This window comes from Piliocolobus tephrosceles, chromosome 3, assembly GCF_002776525.5.
Source record: "Piliocolobus tephrosceles isolate RC106 chromosome 3, ASM277652v3, whole genome shotgun sequence".
In the NCBI taxonomy this organism is placed as follows: Eukaryota; Metazoa; Chordata; class Mammalia; order Primates; family Cercopithecidae; genus Piliocolobus; species Piliocolobus tephrosceles.
Genome location: NC_045436.1, coordinates 85,212,476 through 85,237,378, shown reverse-complemented (window position 1 = coordinate 85,237,378; position 24,903 = coordinate 85,212,476). Strand labels below are relative to the sequence as shown.

Here is a 24,903-nt window from a genome sequence, read left to right as displayed (position 1 = left end):
AGTAAACTTGATGCTTATAATTCACTACTCAGAAATTACCTTCAGGTACACATCTTACAGAGACACTATACATGTGTTTATGATCAGAAATGGAAAAATTAGAAACGGAATTAAATGTCTGTTGATAAGAGACTGGGTGAAAAAAGTGGGACACATACAGTATGTACCGTTTATGTATTTTTTAAAAAGCAGTAGCACATATTTTTTATGAATACAAACATATATAGTATTACATTTTAGAAACATAAATAAGAAAAGTAAACGTCAATTTCAGCACAGTGGCCAAAAGTTACCTCTGAGAAGGGAGGAGAGTAAATAAGATTTTTATTTTTAATATACAGGGAGAAAGACTTCAGTTATAAAGATCTGAAATGACAATATTAACTCTTCTAAATCTAGAGAGTAGGTATGTGTTGTAATAGTCTCTGCATACAGAATATGTTTGAAGTATTTCGTAATTTAAAAAATTTATATGCCCAGAAAAACAATTTAAAAAGATTAATGAAGCCAAAACTAGTTCTTTGAGAAGACCGTAATACTGATAAACCTTTAGGCAGAATGATCAGGAAAGAAAAGAAGACACATTTTTCAAAGTAAGGCACGGAACAAGTAGTATCACTGCTAATTCTACAGATATTAAGAGAAAAATAAGACAATATGAACTTATTTTATATCAATAAATTTGACAGCCTGCATGAAATTGACAGATGCCTTGAAATACATAAACTACCAAAGCTCACTGAAGAAGACATAGGCATAAACAAATTAAATTTGTACGTAAAAACCTTTCTATAAGCACAACTCTAAGCCCAGTTGGCTTCTACTACTATTGTTCAGCATTGTACTGAAGGTTCTAGTTCTAGCCAGTGCAATAAGGCAATAAAAAGAAGCAAAAGGCATTCAGATTGTGAGGGAAGTGGCGTGAATGTCTCTGTAGCAAGTTCAACAAATTCTACCTAAAAACGACTAGAATAAGTGAGCTTAGTAAGATTGCAGGACATGAGATTAATATAGCAAACAATTGCAGGCTGGTTGCGATGGTTCACACCTGTAATCCCAGCACTTTGGGAGGCCAAGACGGGTGGATTGCCTGAAGTCAGGAGTTCAAGACCAGCCTAGCCAACATGGTGAAACCCTATCTTTGCTAAAAGTACAAAAATAAGGCGGGCATGGTGGCGCACACCTGTAATCCCAGCTACTCAGGAGGCCGAGGCAGGATAATTACTTGAACACAGGAAGCGAAGGTTGCAGTGAGCTGAGATCACACCACTGCACTCCAGCCTGGGCGACAGAGCGAGACTCTGTCTCAAAAAAAAAAAAAAAAAAAAAATACAAAAAAATTAGCCAGGCGTGATGGTGGATGCCTATAATCCCAGCCACTGGGGAGGCTTAGGCAGGAGGATCGCTTGAACCTGGGAGGCAGAAGTTGCAGTGAGTCAAGATCGTGCCATTGCACTCCAGCCTGGGCAACAAGAGCCATTGTACAAAAATAGTTGCTTAGTTGCTTGATATATATATATATATATATATATATCTGCAATAATCAAGAGAATATATTCAAGAGAATATAGTAATGGCATAAAGATAGATTAGTGTAACCAAATCTACACATAGACCTACATATATATGGACAACTGATTTTCAAAATAATTTTTTTCAACAAATAGTGCTTAAATAATTGGTTATTAGTATTTTTAAAAATACTTTTCAGTTTTGCACTGTATATAATTGTCTAAAATGGATCCTAGACCTAAATTTAAGGCACAAAACTTAAACTTATTTTGACTTTGGGTTAGACAGTATTTCTTAGATATGACACCAAAGGCACAATCTGTTCTTTAAAATGATAAATTGGACTTCATCAAAATAAAAAAATATCTGTTCTACAAAAGACATTCTTAGGAGAATGAAAAGAAGCTACAGACTACAAGAAAATATTTGAAAATTATATATCTGATAAAGGGACTTGTGTTCAGAATATATAAAGAACTTTCACAACTCAAGAAAACAAAACATTCAGTTTTTAAAGATGTACAATATATGGCTCTGTAAATGGATGGATGACCCAAAAAAAGAATTTTTTAAAAAGTACAAAATATATGAATGAGCACTTCACCAAATCTATAAAGAAGGCAAAGAAACACATGAAGTGATGCTCAACTTTAGTTATTAAATGCAGATTTAAAACCACAATGCATGCTAATACATACTTTTAGGATGTCTAAAAGTAAAAAGACCAGCCAAACCAACTGTTAGCAAGGATGTGGAGGAACTACAATTCTCATTTACTGCTGGTTAGAATGCAGAATGGTACAACCATCTGGAAAACAATTTGGTATTTTCTTGAAAAGTTAAACACATACATACCATGCGATCCATGTGATCAAGTCATTCCACTCGTATATATTTACCCAAGACAAAAGAAAGTGTATTTCCATACAAAGACTTGTACACAAATGCTTGCAGCAGCTTTCTTTGTAATAGACAGAAACTGAAAACAACCCAAATGTTCATCAGTAGATGAATGGATAAACAACTTGTAGTATATTTATGAGGAATACTACTCAGTAATAAAAAGGAATAGGTTATTGATACATGCCACAACATGGCTGAATCTTTTAAAAAAATATATTGAGTGAAAATAGACATATCATATACATTTTATCATACCATTTATATAAAATTTTAGGAAATACAAGCTAATGTATAATGATGCAAACCACATCAGAGAGAGACAGGAAGGAGGATTTTCCAGTCTCGTTTTTAAGAGCATGGGGAAACTTTTAGGAATAGTGGTGAATATGTTTATTATCTTGATTATATTGATGGCTTCATGAGTGTATATATGTCAAAACTTATCAAATTACAGACTTTACATGTAGTTTATTTCAGGTCAGTGTTAGTCTAATGACACATCTTTTGGAAAACAAAAAAATTTTTTTTCTGAAGTCAGATTGTCTGGGTCCAAATCTCAGTTCTTTAATTTATAACCTGAGGCAAATTTTAATTTATTTATATCTTTGATTTCTTAGAGGCTTATAATAATAGTATCTTATCAGGCTGTTGTGGAGAATTGAATGAACTAATCCAGGTAAAAATGTCCAACAGATAAGGTATTCAATAAATGTTGGGTGTTATTGTCATTACTGCTATAAGTTTAGTTGAGTTAAATTGACCACAAAGAGAGAAATCCCTTCTATTCCAGCCTCTTCTTTTAATACTTCTAATGATGAGGATATCACTTCTTTCTGAGTTGACCCATTCCATTGTTGGATATTGGAAAAGTCAGCCTTACTAATTTTTCTAGATGTATGAGAATTAGTCCTACTTTCAGGGAATTTAATAGGAAGAAAGGAAGGAAGAAGAGGTGGAACAAGTGGAGGGGAAAAGTAGTTGGTTTAACCACTCTTCCCATCTTGGAATTCTTTTCCCAAAATTCTTCCTTGTGCTTTGTGTAAGCACTTTCCTCTTTGAGGAAATGGCACACTCTAGGCATTATACAAAGTTGGGGGAAATTTGAATTAAACAATGTGTAAGGTTCGCTAATACTTGGTACTGTAGTCATTTTACTGGAGAAATGATTGAACTTTTTGAGGCTCCACACACAAACTCGTGGCATATAGAACCAGGAGAGAGCCATATTCAGTGGTAACGGATTCCCAGACTTGCCTCAGACATGTGCACAGCCTAACTCCAGGGATTTAAAACTCTTACAATCTAGAATTCAGGCCAAGAAGAGTTAAGTAGTTATACACTTGCTCAGTTCTAGGGAACCAGACCCATGCATGCCACTGTGAACCTCTAGCTCGTAGTAGTGATGGAAGAAGTTCAAAAGGTTAAAGACTTCTAAAACTGGGCAGATAGAAGGCCTCTCAGAGAGGTCTCAGCACCCTCAGTCTGACTTTGTTTTTGCCTGTTCATGGACAGATTTCCACTAAAACTAGTCTCAGATAAACCTGGAGCACACAAGACTCAGATGATAGTGATGATGGTACATGGGATGCTAAATGGATAGTGTTTTGAAGTAAAAAAGTCAAGGGGGAATTGGAACTTCAGTATAAATGTATTATTTCTGGCTACATTTGGTAGATCTTATTTCTTCAGTAACGCAACAATATCCATAGTGTATAAAATTTGGATGGTCGTCTTATAGTTGGTGCAAGACTTCTTAGCTGAATGGTAAAAAGCAGTGCATTCAGGAGGCCAAGGCCATAGGTGAATCCCAGTGGCAGTTAACATCAGCATGTAGTGTGGCCATCTATTTCATCCCAAAATGCATATTGGCATTTATGTAGAGACTCAAAGATGAATCCAGGTGAAGGACTTTAGGTGAGTCCATCAATATAAGCATCTCATGTGAGTCTGAGGCATTGTTATCATTCAGAATAATAGGACTTAAACAAAAATCACACCAAAACCGTGTTTTATTTTTCCTAAGGGTCACAACAAGATGGATGAATAAAGCAGTCAGCTTAGAACCACACTCTTAGGGATTCTGCATTCTAATAAGAAAATACCAATTAATGAATATTTTAAATAGTTGTAAGTAGGAGAAGTAATGACCCGCAGAAGAATGGTGGAGTTCATTATAGGGTTCTTGGATAGAACTTTATAACAGCATGTTCCTTATATGGTTCCTTTGGGTATAGCCTTTATCTCTATTTAGGGCTTTCCTGATGACATGATAATAACAGCTTCCTTGCATGGTCCACAAGGAGAAGGCATTCCCTGGCTTCTGGTTATTGAAATTGAGCCAGCTCAGAACTAATCTCTGAGGTTAGTCTGACTGGGATACCCTCTTATCACCAGGGCTGCTTTGACCCCTCAGACTACCTAGGCAAGAAGTACTTCCCTCTAATGGCACTCACTTTAATCAAAGCTATCTCTCCATCAAAGAGGACTGACTGTATTTTCTTTTGGAGTAGAACTGATCATAGGATTTAATTTTCTAGTAAGATCACACTACAATATTTATGTCACACAGATTTGTTTTATGACCCTGAGAATGAACATCCTTATGGGAATTCATTTTAAAATGTTTTAAATAATGTGTTTTCTTCGTAAGTCAGGGTCTGATTAGAACCAGACCCTGATTTCTGAAGAAAAGACATTATTTTAATGTTATTTCTCCCTCCTCTTTCTCTTTTTGCCCCTTAACAGCCCTGCTGTACATTACCACCAGATGGTAGACAAAGTTAGTGAAAGTAAAACCAATCACTTACTTAGCTACTAGCCATTTAAATGCATGCTTGATGAGGAAGTATTAAGAGATTAAACTTATGTGAACTTAAAATATTTTTATGTCTTCTTTATGAATAACTAAGAATTGGACATATTTTGTTGATTCTAAAGCAAAAAAATCAGAAAAGGATTATGTGAAAAGTAAAATGAATGTAGCATAACTGCCTTATGAAGTGTGGAAATACAATGCAGAAAGATAATGTCTGACTGGGCGCGGTGGCTCACACCTGTAATCCCAGCATTTAAGGAGACCTAGGCGGGTGGATCACTTGAGTTCAGGAGTTTGAGATCAGCCTGGCCAACATGGTAAAACCCCGTCTCTAAAAATAAAAAAAAAGAAAAAGAAAGACAATGTCCAAGACACTTTAATTCAACTAAAACCTTGCATCACCTGAATGAAAAATTGGGAACCTGTTTTCTTTCCCTTTAATTTTGAACTCTTTCAGTAAAATGACATAATGTCAATCCCTGTGTTAGATATAGTAAAGCAGGATACTTTATATTGGTTCAGTGTGTCATGTTTGTTCATTTGAACAAATGTAACTTGCAGGTGAAAATGCTTATAGGGACCTGGTAGAGTTATTTGAAAGAGAGACACTTAAGCACAGAGCAGTTGTATTAACAGTTTATATTTAAAATACAGTTTATATATAAATAGAAAAGAAAGGAATACTTTGGTAATGAAACCATTAGATTTGTTTGAAAGCAATTAAAGATATAAAGATAATGAGAAGGATTTTTGGGATGAGGAAGAGGAGTAGGTAACATTTTTATTAATTAATTAATTAAAGACACGGTCTCACTGTGTTGCCGGGGCTGGTCTCAAACTCCTGAGCTCAAGTGGATCTACCTGCCTTGGCTTCCCAAAGTGCTAAGATTACAGGCATGAGCCACTACACCCAGCCATGGAAATAGCATTTTTAGAATGAGACTATAAAACAATACTCATTGTTGGTGGATAATTTATCTTGGGTGAGTAGAGGATGTCCACATTCTTTTCTTACTAATAAATTAGATGAGGTATTACATTAAAAGAAATTAGAAATAAGTAACTAAAAGTTATTTTTTTAGTTTCTTACAATGAAAATGTAATGATAGTGTCCCCTGAGAGTGAAGAATTGGGATTAGTGATCTTTTGGGTACTGCTCCATACATTTCTTTGTTCCATTTTCTGTAAGTAAATGTTATATTTGTCATTATGTTTAAGCACCAGAAAATCATTGACTGTAGATAAAGAGTCAAATAGCTAATGTTTATCATGAATCCATTTTAATTGATATTTTCAAATTTAAATGATAGTTTCTCTTTTAATATGGTAATTTTTTAAATTACCTTCAAACTTTATCATTATCTCTGAGTGTCAGACTTACCTATGATGGGGTGGGTGGGTGGATGTGTGTATTTAAATATATATCATATGGCTTTGTATATTCTGAATATATTCTATCAATTGAGAAATGTATTTTAAGAATAAAGAAATAAAACCATTCTGGAAATTATTTTAAAATAAAGTGTAATGATAAATGTTTTAGAGTAGCTTGCTCATTTCTTTTCTGTAATACTTTTTAGGTTAACGAGAAGCTGCTCAATTATTCTATTTTTATACACTATACATTTTATTCCTCTGAAATGTTTGGCAGCTCCAACAAGAAGCAGCTGCTAATTTTAAGCAGGAAATCTAAACAGCTAATTTAAGAAAAAAAATTTGTATTGTTATACTCTCCTTAAATTGTTCAGGACACAAAGAGGCATCCTGCACAATTTAAGGAGTATATAGCAATTTCATAGAAGAAGTAGGTTACCCCAATTTATGGTCTGTTTAGAAAAATAGCCATCAAATCCCAAATGCCTAATCTCAAGGAGTACAATTTTTATGTTGTGTTACTGTCATCCCCAGATTTAAATCCTACCATCATGATGGTTAAGAATTTTTCTTTGTGCACAAGCTGAGTAGAGATTTTATTCTTTTTGAAGTACTTGGAAAAACTAAAGGATGTTTTTAAAAAGTGTAATTTTAGGCCAGGCACGGTGGCTCATGCCTGTAATCCTAGCACTTTGAGAGACCAAGGTGGGAGGAAAGTTTGAGCCCAGAAGTTCAAGACCAGCCTGGGCAACTTAGCGAGACTCCATCTCTAAAACAAACAAACCAAAAAAAAGATAAAATTGTAATTGTATTTACATGGTTACACCATCCTTTTTTTATATATATAAAGAAAATAAAACAAAGTCTGTTTGTTCAGGTTTTTTCTTAAAACGGAGTAGAAAGAGTAATAACTTTAAACTGTTTATGATTTGAGGGAATTTATTAGGATTCTCCAAAGAATCAGAACCAATTGAATGTGCATATACAGAAAGAGATTTATTATAAGGAATTGGCTTACATGATTATAGTGGCTTGGCAAGTCCAAAATCTGCAGTTGGGCTGGCGGGCTGGAGACTCAGGAAAGCAGATGATGCAGTTCCAGTGTGAAGGCCAGCAGCCTGGAGACCCAGGAGAGCCAGCTGCACAGATGAAATCTGATGGCTGTCTGCTGGAGAATTCCCTTTTGCTTGGGACAGACTAGTCTTTTTGTTCTATTAAAGCCTTCAGCTGATCAGAAGGGGCCTACCAACATTATGGAGGGCAATCTGCATTATTCAGAGTTCACTGATTTAAATGTTAATCTCATCTAAAAACACCCTCCAAGTTGACACATAAAATTAGCTATCATAGGGAATATTTTAATATTGCTGAAATGTAAATCTTTCTTCTTGTGGAGTGGTGGCTATTCAGTACTGCCCTCAGATTTAAGCATGGAGAGCCTTCCTCAGATCCTGCTTTTGGGAGGGTCATACTTGGCCCTTATTTAGTCACATATCTTACCACAGGGCAAGAAGACCAAGGGGCCAAAGTTATAGACTCACCAGGAGGCATGCCCCCATTCTAGACCACATCCCCACAAGGGGCCAAAGTTAGACTCACTAGGAGGCATGCCCCCATTCTAGACCACATCCTGGCTACCCAGGACTCTGGAATCCTCTGCCCAGACAGGTTTAAGCGTGTTTCCGGGGCCTCTGTAGAAACCAGGCTACACATCTCCCCAGGTCCACACTCCTGACTCTGTGGACTTTGTACCCACTGTTACTTCTGCAGGGGCCAGTGGGTGGCTGTTGGGAGATAAAAGGTGCCTAGATATGTGGGCTACTGAATTTCTACCCATGTGCAGATGAGGCCCTTGAAATGCCGAAAGGAGCCTGGAATAGGGAGAGAAGTGGAGCAGGACGAGGGCCTCTTTTCCTTCCTTTACCACATCCAGACACATGTCTCTAAGGTGTCTGGAATCCTAAATGAGAGTTTCTAGGTCATTACAAAGGTATTTGTATCAAGATAGTGAGATGGAACACATTTCATATATATATTCATCACTTGTTAGCCTGAGTTATTGTAACTTTTAAATATTTAGATGTATATTTGTACATTTGTATCTCTGCCTCAGACTTAACAAATGCTAGAGGCAGGTATTTCCTGTCTATTGAAGGTCAGCAAATTCAGAGAATTAGAAGTTAATTATTAAATTGGAAATCTGAAAAGTGTGTTATAAAATCAGGGTAGGGTAGGGTTATCACTAGGAAGGAAGGAGTCATAGCTGGGGAGGGGCCTGGCATGTTTCATTTCTCTACTTGGATGGTGGACACATAGATGTAAATTCTAATGATCCTTTAAACTAAATAGTCTTTGTGGCTTCTTCTTTATGGAAAATGGATCTTCCAATGGAGTGTTAAAAAGTATTGTTCTTAATTATGGGGAAAAAACTATCTCAGAAAAATGTTCCTTCAAACTTGTCTGTTCTAAGAATCTTGGTCCAGCCATCAGAATAAACAGAAACAATAAAGTTCTAGAAAACAGATAAATTTTATAGCAAGTGTGTGTTTTATAGCAAGCATGAACAAACATATATTTAAATATGTGTGTGTGTGCTTGATTTTAACTTTCAAGACATCAGCTGTGGAAGCAATTGAAAGAAAACCTTTCTTCTCATTCCCAGCTGCAAGACCTTCAGTGGATTCCATGGGTTAAGATTAAAAAAATATTTTCAAGTATTTTTATTTTACTCTCAGTCCGTGGTTTGTTTATCTGAAAGAATGAACAACGATAATGAAAAGCAAAGGGGAATATTTACCTTTTTCAGGTTAGGGATTCATTGTGTGTAAACTTTGTTCTATAATTTCGTGAAAAAACTTTTCTGGATGCGCTTTCCACTTATAAATATTTATTGTAACAGAGATTATTTCTCTGTTTTTATTTTCAGGTATTATCTTCACCGAATAAAGAAAGTAATGGAGAAGGTATGGTATATTTTGATTCATTAAGAGTGAGGCATATAAATGTATTTGTTTACAGTAGCAGAAGTCAAAAAATAAAAATAGATAAATTGAAAAGCTGTATAAGCTAAGTGAAATATTTTTAAAATAGTTGCTGAAATGTCAGATGAAATATTTTCTAATTCAGAAAATAAAGAAAATGCATTTAACTACTTTTCTAGTCTAGAAAATGATTTGATTGTACAGTGACTTTTTTTGGTGAAGTACTGAGATATTCCAGCCAGTTCTGACACATTTAATTTTAAAAGACTTAATTTAAAAAAAAAAAAAATCTCTTACATTCAGATATTTATCTTATTTTAATGAATCATTTATTTTAGCTGAAGATCTTAAAACCTATACTGTTGTGGAATTAAAAATAAATACAATATTTTTATTACCATTATTTGAAGCTATTTTAATAAACAAGTAAAAATGCTCTGTAGTGACATTTTCAAAATTTAAGCATGTGCACACATCATTTGTCTTTCAAAATATTGCAAGGCTTTTGGCTTTTTGTTTTAATATAAAATATTAGAAGAATATTCAAGTTGCAGATTTGGAAGAAATATGAGAACTATTTACTGTGAGTCAAGTATGACATGCTTAGAAAGGAGTAAATTCATAGACATGATTTCATAGGAAAGCAAACTGTATTCCTTATATAGTAAGCTAACAAATTGTTTCTTTGCAATACTATCCCATTTGAGGTATTTTTTGTGTAGTCAAATTTTACTATACGAGCTTTATCTAAACCTTTCATGTTCTAGCACTTCTGTGTTGTCTGCTAGAGACTAAAATGACCCAGAAAGATACAAGAAATAAAGTAGGAAGGTTCTAGAATGTTTGGTATAGCTTTATATAAGGCTTGGGCCAAATTAGAGAACTTGGGACAAAAGTTTAAAGGGAAATAGCTTTAAATAGAGAAACGCAACTTTAGATAGAGAGTTTATGACTGTTTGTATCTGCCTAAGTACTTCCTAAAAGTCTCAATTAAATTTTATTAATCACTCCTTTCTCCCTCCTTCTTTCTTTTATCCCTTCCCCAATACCCTCTTTCCCCATTTTAAATGCAGAGCAAGTATGGCACTTCCTTGGCAAGTGATTGAAACATCTGAAATTCTGCTGTCAAGATTCCTGTCTCTAAGGACTCCAAGGCTCTTTTTCCCCAAGTGCTAAAGGGATCTATGAGCATTTACTGACGTCCTGTTAAAACTTCAGTTTTTCAAACTTTTTGAGCTATGCAATATATAAATAAACAGAATTTTAAATTACTATCCTTTGGACATTTATTGATATGAAAACAAGATTTTGGCCAGGTGCGGTGGCTCATGCCTGTAAATTCAGCACTTTGGGAGACCGGGGTGGGCAGATCACGAGGTCAGGAGTTCGAGACCAACCTGGCCAATATGTTGAAACCCCATCTCTATTAAAGATACAAAAAATAGCTGGGCCTGGTGGTGCTTGCCTTTAGTCCCAGCTATGCAGGAGGCTGAGGCAGAAGAATTGCTTTAGCCCAGGAGGCAGAGGTTGCAGTGAGCAGAGATCATGCCACTGCACTCCAGCCTGGGCGACAGAGAGACTGTCCCAAAAAAAAAAAAAAAATTTTGTTTCATTTGATAGCACAAATTTAGAGGCATTGAGTTGACCAATTCTAGTTTCTATACCTGAAGGAACCCATTGATTTTACTAATTTTTATTTCTATAGGTTGGATGTAAAAATCACAAATTCAATACATTAATAAAATTTGTGTAGACAACTGTTACTTTCATTTTCATACTGTATTATTCCTTTCAAGTCCATTGCTGGTAGAGGCTTTAAATATTTGGTCAACCTCTACTCTTATTAGTGCCTATGTAAATGTGTTACATTTATTAAGGCTCTGCCTTTAATTTATTGTTTTGGAAATCCTAATCTCTTTTTGATTCTCATTCATTCTGCTTATGGTGATGACTCTGGGGATGACTCTCATCATCTCTATGGGATGTCACTCTGTAGTGACGACTCCCTCTGTGATGGTGACTTCTATAGTGATGACTCCCAAATCTCCCTAAGAAGCCCAGGTCTCTTTCTGGTGTCTACCTATTGGTCATCAGTTTAAATGCCTTTGGCTTCTCTTGTCCAAACCTGAAATTCATCTTCACTTGCACATATGCTCCTTTCTCCTTGTTCTTGAACAATGGAATTGACTTTCTTGAAATCTTCCACTTGAAGCCTTGAAATCATACGGAACTTTTCTTTACTCATGAAGATGATCTAAATGTTTATTTGTTGTCCTCATTTGTTGACACCCCTACTCTGTTGATTTTTCCCTTACTTCACTAGATTCTTGTTAACAGGCTCCTATCTCTTCTCCGTGACTCAGATCCAGCCCGTGTCTCACCCCCATTGCTATAGATCAGTATCATGCACTCTTACCTCCTAACCAAGTGGTTGTTTTGCCTCCAGTTTTTCTCCCTTCATACCATCTTCCACATTTCTAAACAGTGATTTTCTTACAATATAGATCCTATTTTGTTACATTTTTCTCAAAATGCATAGAGGTATGCATAGTTTTCTATATTCTTGACAATAAAAATCAGACTCTCTCCTTTTGTCAGCAAACCCATCCTGCAGCTATGCAATGCTACTCACTCCTCAAACACATCTTATACTCACACTCCGAATACTGCATTTCTTTCTTACTAGTTTGGTTCACTACTTTTTCTCCCTTTTTCTATATATCATCATTAACAAATTGCATTTAAAGTGTTTTGTGGTTTACAAAAGACTTATGTAACAGTTATTGTTTATTGAGCACCTATTGTATATCAAGCACTGTTTTGGATACTATGTGTACATATATCCTATATGCCTGTACTTGAGAAGTTATATAACTTGCCCAAAGTCACACAACTAGTTCAGTTTCAGAACCAGAATTAGATAGAACCCATTACTCTGTGGCTGTAAATCCTATGGTTTTTCCATCCTTCTATGCATGCAGTTTCTCACATACAACTGCCTTGTAATGTAGGCAAAGCACAGAGCACTTCTCTATTTTATAGATAAGAAAACAGGCACAGAGAGTTTAAATGATTATTCCAGGAGTAAATATTCTTTTTGAAGTGTCTTTGGTAATGTATGAACCTCTTTGAGGGACAAGAAAGAGTGTAAGAGAAGAAAGAATTCTTTTTACTTTTTTTGATATATTGAGTGTTTAAATTGTGAAAATAAAACTTACAGAAAGATAGAGAATAGAGTACTATTATTGCAATAGTTGTAAAAAGTTAGCTGGAATTATCAAGAGATAGATAGTGAATTTAGGGCATGTGACGTTAGTCTCTCGAAGAAGTAAGCTGTGCCTGGTGGTCCTCTTGTGGCACAAGGCACACCTAGTATTTTTCCCTTCTCCTTCTAGCAGTCAGTAGTACTCAGATACTACCTAGTTAGTGAGCCTTGCTAGCGAGGTAAATCCATTTGATATGGTTTAGGTGTTTTATCTGTTCCAAATCTCATGGTGAAATGTAATCTCTATGGTAATGAGTAAGTTCGCACTGTTAGTCCATTTTCATGCTGCTATAAAGAACTGCCTGAGACTGGGTAATTTATAAAGGAAAGAGGTTTAATTGACTCAGTTCCACAGGGCTGGGGAGACCTCAGGAAACTTACAATTACAGAGGAAAGGGAAACAAATATGTCCTTCATATGGTGGCAGGAGAGACAAGTGCAGAGCAAAGTGTGGAAAATCCCCTTTTAAATATCATAAGCTCTCATGAGAACTCACTCACTATCACAAGAACAGCACAGGGGAACTGCCACCATGATCTAATCACCTCCCATGAGGTCCCTTCTCCAACACTTTTGGATTACAATTCAAGATGAGATTTAGGAGGGAACTCAGAGCCAGACCATATCACTGTGCCCCTTGATCCTCCAAAATCTCATCTTTCTCACATTTCAAAACACAATTATGCCTTCCCAACAGTCCCCCAAAGTCTAAACTCTTTCCAGCATTAACCCAAAAGTCCAAGTCCAAAGTCTCAACTGAGACAAGGCAAGTCCCTTCTGCCTATGAGCCCGTAAAATCAAAAGCAAGTTAGTTACTTCCTAGATATAATGGGTGTACAGGCATTGGGTAAATTCAGCCATTTTAAGTGGGAGAAATTGTCCAAAATAAAGGCACTACAGGTCCTATACATGTCCGAAATCCAATAGGGCAGTCATTGAGCCTTAAATTTCCAAAATAATCTCCTTAGACCCCATATCTCATATCCAGGCAATGCTGATGGAAGAGGTGGGCTCCCATGGCCTTGAGCAGTTCCACCCCTGTGGCTTTGCAGGGTACAACCACCTACATGGCTGCTTTCATGGGCTGGCATTGAGTGTCTGTGGCTTTTCCATGTACACGGTTGCAAGCTGTCGGTGGATGTACCATTCTGGGGTCTGGAGGATGGTGGCCCTCTTCTCACAGCTCCACTAGGCAGTGCCCTAGTGAGGCCTCTGTGTGGGGACTCCAACCCCACATTTCCCTTCTGTACTACCCTAACAGAGGTTCTCCATGAGGGCTCTGCCCCTGCCACAAAATTCTGCCTGGACATCCAGGGATTTCCATACATCCTCTGAAATCTAGGCTGAGGTTCCCAAATCTCACTTCTTGAGAAGTACACCCCCAGGCTCAACACCAGGTGGAAGCCATTAGGGCTTGGGGCTTACACCCTCTGAAGCCATGGCCTAAGCTGGACCTTGGCCCCTTTTACTCATGGCTAGAGCAGTCGGGATGCAGGGCACCATGTCCCAAGGCTGCACAGTGCAAGGGGGCCTGGGCTCAACCCACAAAACCATTTTTTCTTCCTAGGCCTCCAGGCCTGTGATGGAAAGGGCTGCTGTGAAGTTCTCTGACTTGCCCTGGAGAGATTTTCCCCATTGTCTTGGTGATTAACATTCGTCTTCTTGTACTTAAGCAAATTTCTGCAGCAGGATTGAATTTCTTCCCAGAAAATGTTTTTCTTTGTGCATCATTAGGCTACAAATTTTCCAAACTTTTATGTTGTGCTTCCTCTTGAATGCTTTGCCACTTAGAAATTGCTTCTGCCAGATACCTTAAATAATCTCCCTCAAGTTCAGAGTTCTACAGTTCTCTAGGGCAGGGGCACAATGCCACCAGTCTCTTTGCTAAGGCATAGCAAGAGTCACCTTTGCTCCAGTTCCTAAGAAGTTACTCATCTCCATCTGAAACCAACTCAGCCTGGACTTCATTGTCCATGTCACTATCAACATTTTGGTCAAAACCATGCAACAGGTCTCTAGGAAGTTCCAAACGTTCCCACACCTTCCTGTCTTCTTCTGAGCCCTCCAAACTTTGAACCTCTGCTTGTTACCCAGCTCCAAAGTTGCTTCTACATTTTTGGTTATCTTTATAGCAGCACTCCACTCAATGTACTGTATTAGTCCATTCTCGTGCTGCTATAAAGAACTGCCTGAGCCTGGGAAACTTATAAATGAAAGATATTTAGTTGGCTCATGGTTCCACATGACTAGGGAGGCCTCAGGAAACTTACAATTATGGCATAAAGGGAAGCAAACACATCCTTCTTTACATGGGATCAGGAGAGAAAAGTGCAGAGCAAAAGGGAGAAAAGCCCCTTATGGAATCATCAGATCTCATGAGAACTCACTCATTACCAGGAGAACAGCATGGAAAAACCACCTCCATGATCAGATTACCTCCCACAAGCCCCCTCCCTCAACACACGGGGATTACAACTTGGATTACAAATCATTATGAGATTTGGGTGGGGACACAGAGCCAGGCCATATCACTTACTTTGGTAGCTCACATGAGAGCTCACATGAGAGAGCCTGGCAACTCCCATTCATGCTCTCTTGCCATGTGACACATCTGCTCCCCTTTGCCTTCTGCCATAATGTAAGCTTCCTAAGGCCCTCACCAGAGGCCAAGCAGATGTCAGTACTGTGCTTATACAGCCTGCAGAACTGTGAGCCAAAATAAACCTTTTTTCTTTATAAATTACCCAGCCTCAGGTATTTCTTTATAGCAACACAAAAACAAACTAATATACGATCTGTCTACATTACCCAGTTAATGATTGTCTTCATAGTGTGTGATGTTATGTAATTATAATCTTGGTATATAATTTTGAAATTTTTAAAATTGTAAACATCTTTCTATCTTGCTATACAGACATCACTATTTTGATGACAATGCGGCTCTTTCATGATTGTTTCAGAATGTCTTCCATACTAGCTAATTTAATTTTTGCCAGTCCAATCCCATGAAACAAATTGAATAGACATTATACTAAATACTTATAAAGAAAAACTACTGGGAAAATACAGAATGAATTATTGTTAAAACTTTCTAAAACAAATTAGGAAACTAAAATTGATCCATAGATGCAATTTTAGATAATACCCACAGCCAGTTCCCATGGATGTGAAAAAGTAAAGGGGGTGGGCTATCTAAGAATCATTCTCAAACTTGCTATAATTACAAATATCTGAAGTTTTTATGAGCTTTCATTTATTTTTCACATAAGACAAACATTTCATATATGATATATTTAGTAGCATTTCTTCAGTCTACTGAGGAGCACTTAAAGTCTGTTCCTCCAACAGTGACTACATGCATTTTTAGCAGCTTATATGCTTATTAATAATATGATGATTATTTCACAAGGGGCTTCATTGTCTTGCCATATGTCAAGGTACGTCTTGCCACTACTAGTTTATCTTTACTTATTATGCTGTTTTATAATGTCTTACATGGTGAATCAAATCTTTAAATTCCAGTTGGCTTCTATTATTTTCATCCTTCTTTTCATATTCTGTTTTGCCAGTGGGCTCTGTGAAACACCAGCATCAAAATCACCAAGAATGCTTCTTAAAGAACAAATTCCTGGCGTTCTCTAAAGATCTGTTCATCAGAATTTCTAGGGTAGAGCCACAATCATTTTTCATTTCCTCCATGAGTCTTAGATTAGACTTAGATATTCACAGGATAGATCATATTGAGAATTTTTCAGTGTTAATGTTCTGGTTGAGTTTATCTCCCCACCAAGAAAAGGTGAAAGAAAATGAGGTGTCTGCCTGTGTAGTGGATTCATACACAGAATATTATTACCTCCTGTTAGAAAAAAAAAAGATGGAGGGAATAAAAGTTACACTAAGTTTAGTACTAAACATTAAATGTGGTTTGGGTTAAAACTTAAAAATTTACTTGATGAGAATAACTTGTTTTCTAAGTTAGCAAACTGTTAGATAAAGTAAGCGCATAATAATTGGGCTCCCTATCAGCCCCACAACTAGACTTATGTCTTCCTAGGACACAATGAGAGATAAGCCTCTGCTTCTGATGTGACAGCCTTGGAGGAGTTAGAATAGTGAAGAAGCAGCTCTGCTCTGACAAGGGTGGGAGGAGACAGTGGTGGCCACAGAAGATAGAAGAGCTTTGTAAAATGTGTGAGCCGTAGCCACAGATCAAGGTTTCTGTGGTTGACCTGACATTTACCCTGTTCTGATGACCTGTTAAGACCAGACTCCACTTCTCAAATTATGCCCTCTACAATATGAGTAGTAAACAAGACTCTAAAAGGATCCTTGTTCACCCTGAGAGGAAAAATGTCAATGTCACTTCTCCATTCAAGAATACCCAATACATAGATAGTTGGGGCTCTTTCACCTCTTTGAGTACCTGGCTGCAAAAGATTGAATCAGGCAGAAAGATAAGAGGGATCCATCCAGAAGCCATGCCATTACAATGATTTTCATTAACAAGTCTGCTGTTTTCAGACATGATTTCTCATTTATGTTTTTCTAAAATTCATTCAGCCATTACTTATTGACTGCCTATGTGTATGTGCCAGGTGCTATTATTTTAAGTTTTTAGCATACATGAGTACAAAACAGACAAAATCCCTGCTGTTGTAAAACTTGCATTTTGTGTGGGGAAGACAGATCATAAACATAATAAATAATTTGTCTAATATGTAAAAGGAAGAACAGAGTAAGGAGAAATTGGGAATCTAGGGATAAGAGTAGCAAATTGACATTTTGAATTGAGTAGGTCAAGGCAGGTCTCACTGGGAAGATGACAACTGAGCAAAGTGGTGAAGAGAAACAAGAGTGAGCCCGTGTGGGTCCAGAGCATTGAAGTAGCAATGCTAAGAGCCAAAGTCCTAAGGCAAGAGTGCGGCTGGCTTGTTCCAAGAACAGCAAGGAGGCTTGTGTGGCCGGAGTGTAGGGAGCAGGGAAGAGGAGCAGAAATGAGGCCCCAGAGGGAGCAGGGAAATCACATGGGGCCTATGGATCATCTAAGGACTTGCCCTTTTACCCTGGCAAAATGAGAAGCCACTGGAGGGTCTTGAACAGAGAAGCAGAGCATTCCCACTGTGGTATTGAAAACTGATTGTGCTGGGGGTATATGGGGTGGAAACGAGAAGACCATGAGATTTCTATAAATTTCCTAAGGTGGAAATAGAAAGAGAACATTTTATAGACAAATAGAATTTTACAAGGGTTATTCCAACTTCTATTGTCACCAGCAATATATGAGATTTCTATTTTCTTCTTTCCTTTTCTTCCTAGGATAGAATATTTTATTATTGTTATAGTGTTCATAATAGGTTTAATTTTTTCCCTACATATTTACTAATCATAGTGTCTTCTATGAATGTCCTTTGTCTTTTCTTTGCCAACTTATCCACTGATCTTAATGTTTTTATCAATTATAATGGTATTCCTTAGTTCTAGGTGCAAAGTTTGGATCCTGAATACTGGATCCAAGTTTAAAGAGATTGGCCCACTTTCAAGTCAGAAATCTAAACCTGAGCCCTGAAAATATTATGCCAAGCTAACTATGGAAGCCAGAATGGGAATATACTAATTTTCCCTGCTTGCAGCAGGACTAGCTGTAGGACTCTCCCTATTATGTTATTGCTTCCTGTTCTCTTTAAAAGTTAAAAATGAAAATAAGATAAAAATGTTTAAGCTTTTAAAAACACTGTAAATTGAAAATGGCTAAATAGTAATACCAGTACGGTTTTGAAAGAAATCATGCAGAATGCCAAACAGTGAGTCTTACCTAATTAAAGCAGCTAAAATTGGATGGTTGATTTACATCTGTAGTCTTCTACTTAGGAGAACTTAGTAGTTGGCAAGACCAGGGATTACCATCCTAATGCAGGAATTCTCCCCAGTTGGAGAGTAGAACATGAATACTAGGATTCAGGCCAGAATCTCATGCATCAGGAGCATTCGGTCCACAGGTGGACAGAAACAGCTAAGCCCACTGTGAAATCAGCAAGTAGACTGAGCTGTCCCTTCCTGTGTGAACAACAGCAACTCAGACAAGACCACATGCTCACGGCCTCTTCTGTGCAAGGGATTCCTGGTAGTTTCTAGTGAGTGGTAGAGGCAGAAGCAGAACAGAGCTCTGGCTTTTGATTCAAGGATTAATGTCCCTTTCACTCTTACCGTGTTGCTTCTTGAGCTACTACTTATCCTCAAAGTCCAGCTCAAATGCAGCCTTTTCTGTCCCCAACCCTTCACATTGAAATCAATTTTCTTTTCTGTGAGAGGTGAATAGCACTATTTATTTATTCATCCATTATAGTCTTTGGGTCATTCTGATTTGTATTAAAATTGTTTCTATTGTCTCTTTTACTGGATTAGAAACTCACTGAGAGCAGAGATTGTTTTATGACAATGTTTGCATTATTGTTTTGCACATTCACAGTTCATGTTTATTGAATTTAATATATACAACATCCTGTAAGGAAGACAATTATTCTTTCCATTTTACTTATTACATTGAGTAAAGTTTAGAGAGAAGTTAAGTGGATTGCTGGAAATCAGGCCTTCTGCATCTTATCAGCATTCTAATACTGCATTTGAAAGCATTTGGAGGGGTGTCTCTCTGCTCTGTTTCAAAAGCCCATGCAATATCTTTGAAATATAAGAATATATTTATTTAAAGGATCTCCAAAAAGGGAGACTTAACATATCTAACTTAAATACCAGGTTTTTAAAATTTAGCTTATTTTTAACATATATGTACCTGATCATTGTATTCAGATAGCTCCTTGTAAATCTTAAGGTATAAAAAGTAATAAATTTATTCTTTTCCAAATAGAAATAAATTTTATAATGAATTAACTTTTTGCATAATTCTTGCCTCCTAAAATTCTATTCATCATTGAGATTTTTACTTAAAGTCAAATTATTTTATTATGTTATTTGCTATGGAACCTCCAAATGAATATAGTAAACATTTGCCTAATGTCAAAACAAAAACCAATAGCTCATTCTTTATGCATTCTACATACCTTTTAATGCAGCCTAGAATATTTTGTGTTTTCTGAAACAATAATTCGTGTTACCAGTTGTGGGTTGCTTCCCTCCCCCCCCCCCCCCCCGCCCCAAGTAAATAAATGATATCCAGAAAGTAAGATTCTCTGGGTAACATCTTAGTCACAGCAGTATGTAAGGCATTTTGAGAGTTCTCATACAAAATTCCTCTAATGCCCCTGGGGAAAAAGTTTAACTGACAAAGGGCTGGTCATCATGTGTTTACTACTGCTTTTTTGTAGAGGATGAGAAAAAAACAAACATGAAATACTTAACAATAAAAATAGACTCAGGGCTCAAAGGCTAAAAATCTTGTTCCAAAGTGACTTCTTATGTGGGTTTTTGTGTAATTACTGATACTAACTTCTGTGTCTGGAATTTATTCCTTCCGGTGGGTTCTTGGTCTGACTTCAAGAATGAAGCCATGGACCCTCACGGTGAGTGTTACACTTCTTAAAGATGGTATGTCCGGAGTTTGTTCCTTCAGATGTTCGGATGTGTCCAGAGTTTCTTCCTTCCAGTGGGTTCGTGGTCTCGCTGACTTCAGGAGTGAAGCCACAGACCTTTGCAGTGAGTGTTACAGCTCTTAAAAGTGGCGCATCCAGAGTTGTTTGTTCCTCCTAGTGGGTTCACAGTCTCACTGACTTCAGGAGGGAAGCCGCAGACCTTGGCAGTGAGTGTTACAGCTTATAAAGGTAGTGCGGACCCAAAGAGTGAGCAGCAGCAAGATTTATTGTGAAGAGCGAAAAAACAAAGCTTGCATACCCTGGAAGGGGACCTGAGCAGGTTGCTGCTCATGGTTCCAGCTGCCAGCTTTTATTCCCTTATTTGGCCCCACCCACATCCTGCTGATTGGTCCATTTTTACAGAGTGCTGATTGGTGCATTTACAAACCTTTAGCTAGACACAGAGCACTGATTGGTGTTTTTTTTTGTTTGTTTGTTTGTTTTTTTTTTGAGACGCAGTCTTGCTCTGTGGCCCAGGCTGGAGTGCAGTGGCCAGATCTCAGCTCACTGCAAGCTCCGCCTCCCGGGTTTACGCCATTTTCCTGCCTCAGCCTCCCGAGTAGCTGGGACTACAGGCGCCCACCACCTCGCCCGGCTAGTTTTTTGTATTTTTTAGTAGAGACGGGGTTTCACCGTGTTAGCCAGGATGGTCTTGATCTCCTGACCTCGTGATCCGCCCGTCTCAGCCTCCCAAAGTGCTGGTATTACAGGCTTGAGCCACCCGCCTGGCCTGATTGGTGTATTTTTACAGAGCGCTGATTGATGCCTTTACAAACCTTTAGTTAGACACAGCACTGATTAGTGTGTTTACAATCCTTCAGCTAGACAGAAAAGTTCTCCAAGTCCCCACCCAACCCAGAAGCCCAGCTGGCTTCACCTCTCACTTCCATGTTTGAAAATTGACCTCCTGAACTTGAAAGTAGCAGTAACATATTTTGATTTTCTGATTAGAAATACCACGATTTGACCACAGTGATAGAAGACCTAAATAATGTGAAGAGAGTGGTAGGACAAATAAAAATAATATATAGTGAAAATGAGAAAAACATAATCCACCTGGATGTAATATAAATTAGTTCAGTTGATAAACTATCATGAAGAATAGTTTAAAGGCCACCTGTGGCACTTAAAACCCCACTTACTTGAAACTACTATGTTTTAGGGGATATTTTTCTCAAAGAAAAGTTAATTTTTTTTCCTTTTCCTTCTATAATATCACATGTCATTCCTCTGACTTCTCATTTTCTTTAGTTTTTTAAGAACAGTTTTACTCTTAATTTATTAAGATTTTAGAACTCTTGGTAGGCTCTCAAACCATAATTTCATTTTTACCAATACCTACTCCAGCGTGTATTCTGCCCCACAAAACAAAGTACTATTAATGCAATTTACATTAATGTCTGTTAATTTGTCTCTAGAATATACTTAACCATTTACAAATATATTTTATTTAATACAGAATCTGCAGAAAGTACAAAGCTATAGACTGTAGGTTGCTTTTCTGAATCTGAAGGGGATTTAGAATATAGAACTTTTTGAACTGGAAAGAATATTGCTTATTGGAGGAGGAATGTAGAATCTACAGAGGATTTTTAAAGCCACATGACTAGCAAGTGATGGGGACTGGCTTGAAACCAGATCTTAATCCAAACTTGTTTTATTTTTGCCTTTGCTTTTTGTCATACTTTCTTGTGTACTTTGCCTCCTTTAATGTAGAAACGTAATTATTTGCCCTTTCATACTGTATGTGATTAAAAATAATTGTGTTGTCCTGACTAAGGAAAAGAAGATATACATCATTTACCATTCTTTGTTGTAAATTTCTTTCCAACTGGCAGCTGTTTAAAACTGATAGTTTTAATACAAAATAATATTCTTCATACAGAGATCTTTTTTTGTAATAAGAAGTTGATAGACTCTCAAACCATAATTTGATTTTTACCACTGCCCAACCTGATAATATTGCTTGTAAATGTGACTATGAATTAAAGATCAAATGTAAATTCAAGAATACTGTGTGATTTAACATTTTAAATTTTAAAATATTACTTGTGATTGACTCACAGCAACTCTTTTGGGCAAAATTATGTTTAATTATTATGTATGAGTCCGACAGTAAGCTCTTTTTGCTCATCCTTAGAATGCTTCCAATCTGTGTCTCCTAGTATCCTATGCTGGGAACAGGAAAGAGATGAATGCAAATCTGTGGCTGTCTTTCCCTTAACACTTTTGTTGGACAATAAAAGTGTGTGTCAATCTAAGTTTTTCAGTGTTGAATGTTAATGATGTGTTAGTAGTTTGAGCAAACGGGAGGAACATAAACCATCCATTCTATTAAAAAATACTGTCTTTATATTAGCATCTGTTTGTGTAGATATTTTCCCATGGTATAAAACAAAAAGTGCAACAAATTAGGTTTGCCACTCCTTAGTGCTTCTTTCTAATGTGCATTGAAAGAATGATTTAAAACAGAGACAGAATTCCAAAGATAACAGGTGGTGTGGGAGCTGGAATTGATGTTGGCCAAATACTCTGTGGCACAGATTAGATTCATCCTCTCTAACCAATTGTCCATCCCATGAAAGCTTTTTGCAATTTATTACAAGGAACATATTTTATGAGGAATGTTAAGAGTTGGTCTCAGGGTTGGATGCTTGGGGTGATGAGACAAAGAATTATTTAGTGAAACCTGCATGCACACTACAAGGTATCTGGTTTTAAAATGCAGTTTAAAGTTAGATTTCTTATTTTTTGGAGAAATAAAGTACTTTTCACATGCAGATGCTATTTGGCTTCTGACCCTTTTTTCTCCCCTAAAAAGGATCATCTAACTGGCTAATATTACACTTGATGGTTTATGGGGGTGCACAGATATATGTGGCTTAAGGTGGTGCTTCTTGGGGAAAAAAGGGAGAAACAGTAAATATTTGTTTATTTTCTCCACAAACAGAAATTTGGCTATTTATGTAGATTTGGCTTTATGTAGAATACAAATCTTTGATGGCAGGATCAGTGTAAAATTTCTGTTCCCAAGAAAATAATTAACAAAAACAATTATCTTTCTGTAATTTGTGAAAATAGGAGTACAACACTTTACAGCTAAGGAAACAGGTAGTGGGTGCCCCTTTGCTCTTTGTTATCACAGAGAATATGGTCACTAAAGTCAAAGTTGTCATCACATCATAAAAAGGAGTTGGTAATTTATTCACTACAACTGATAACTAATAGGTTATTTGGCAGCCTGAAGTGTATGCACTTTGGAATTAATTTTGGAATCATTTCAGATTATAAAGATATTTTTCCCTACTGTTCTCATTAGTTTTCTAAACTAATATGCTATATTTTTAATTTTTGAAATTTAAATTTTTAGTGTGTGTTTAGTATTTAGTAGGAAGAATATTACATGAAGAAATTGATGGTAGAAAGAATGTTAGTTGAGGGACCTTGGATTGGCAAGAAGTCATATTGAAAGGCCCAGATAATTCTGTTGGAAGTGTACTTGCTGCAGCTTCTCAAATGTTGGAGTGTTAAGAGAAAAGGAGCCACATGTTTGCATTTACCTCTTTCCCTGTTCCTAGCATAGGATAATGGAAGTCATCAACTGGAAACACTCTAAGGATGGACAAAAATAGCTCATTGTGTGACTCAAATAGAAGTTAAACAGTTGTAAAAATAATTTTTCCCAAAAAGTCAAATATATGATTATATCAGTTTAATACAGGAAAGGTTGATGTTTTGAATTTTGTTATATTATTAATCTGTTTCTGAGTAAAAATCCATAAAACCTAGTGGCTTAAGACAAGAAACATTATCTCACAATTTCTGTGGGTCAAGGAGTCCAGGAAAGGCCTAACAGGGTTTGATATTTCCAAGGTCATCTCAAGTCTTTACTGGGGAAGGATTTGCTTCCAAGCTTACATTGGTGGATAGGAAGATCTGGCTTCTTGCTCATCCCCTTACTATATGTGCCTCTTTAACACAGCAACTTGATTCATCAAAGTGTACAAGCCAACAATGAAATAGAGTCTCCTAGCAAGACAGCAGTCACCATTTTTTGTAATCACTCTTGGAAGTGATATCCATCAACTTTCCTGTATCCTATTGTGTAGAAGCAAGCCATGAGGTTCAATCTAAACTTGAGAGAAGGGATTAAACAAAGGAGTGAAGATCAGGAGGAGAGGGTCATTGGGCACCATTTTGAAGTCCCCCTACTATAACTACTAACCATAAGCAATAGAAATTCAACATAGGCCAGCAAATGGTTATATGTGAGAGGAGATCTACACTGCCATGTTCCAAGGGAAAATGTGCCCTAGTGGAGGAGTTGCAAGGTTCACCAGACTTGAAAATTGATACACATTATGAGAAAGTCTTTCCTAGGAATAGTCTTAACAGTGAGGGGCATCTAGTCAAAGAAAACATGATATATTCAACACATAGGCCAACAATAAGTGGCTATATCCATCCAAA

General features: G+C 36.9%; 1 protein-coding gene across 4 annotated transcripts in view; it reads left to right on the top strand.

The window, feature by feature from the left end:
• PPA2 (inorganic pyrophosphatase 2) overlaps positions 1–10,856 on the top strand; it is a 106,144-nt gene extending 95,288 nt beyond the window's left edge. For all 4 annotated transcript variants that reach the window (XM_023220137.1, XM_023220136.3, XM_023220134.3 and 1 more), the window contains 2 exons: positions 9,531–9,567; positions 10,659–10,856. In XM_023220137.1, coding sequence (XP_023075905.1) covers positions 9,531–9,567; positions 10,659–10,687 — 66 coding nt within the window. In that variant the 3' untranslated portion in view covers positions 10,688–10,856. The remainder of the gene's footprint in view (positions 1–9,530; positions 9,568–10,658) is intronic.
• Positions 10,857–24,903: the final 14,047 nt, after the last annotated feature.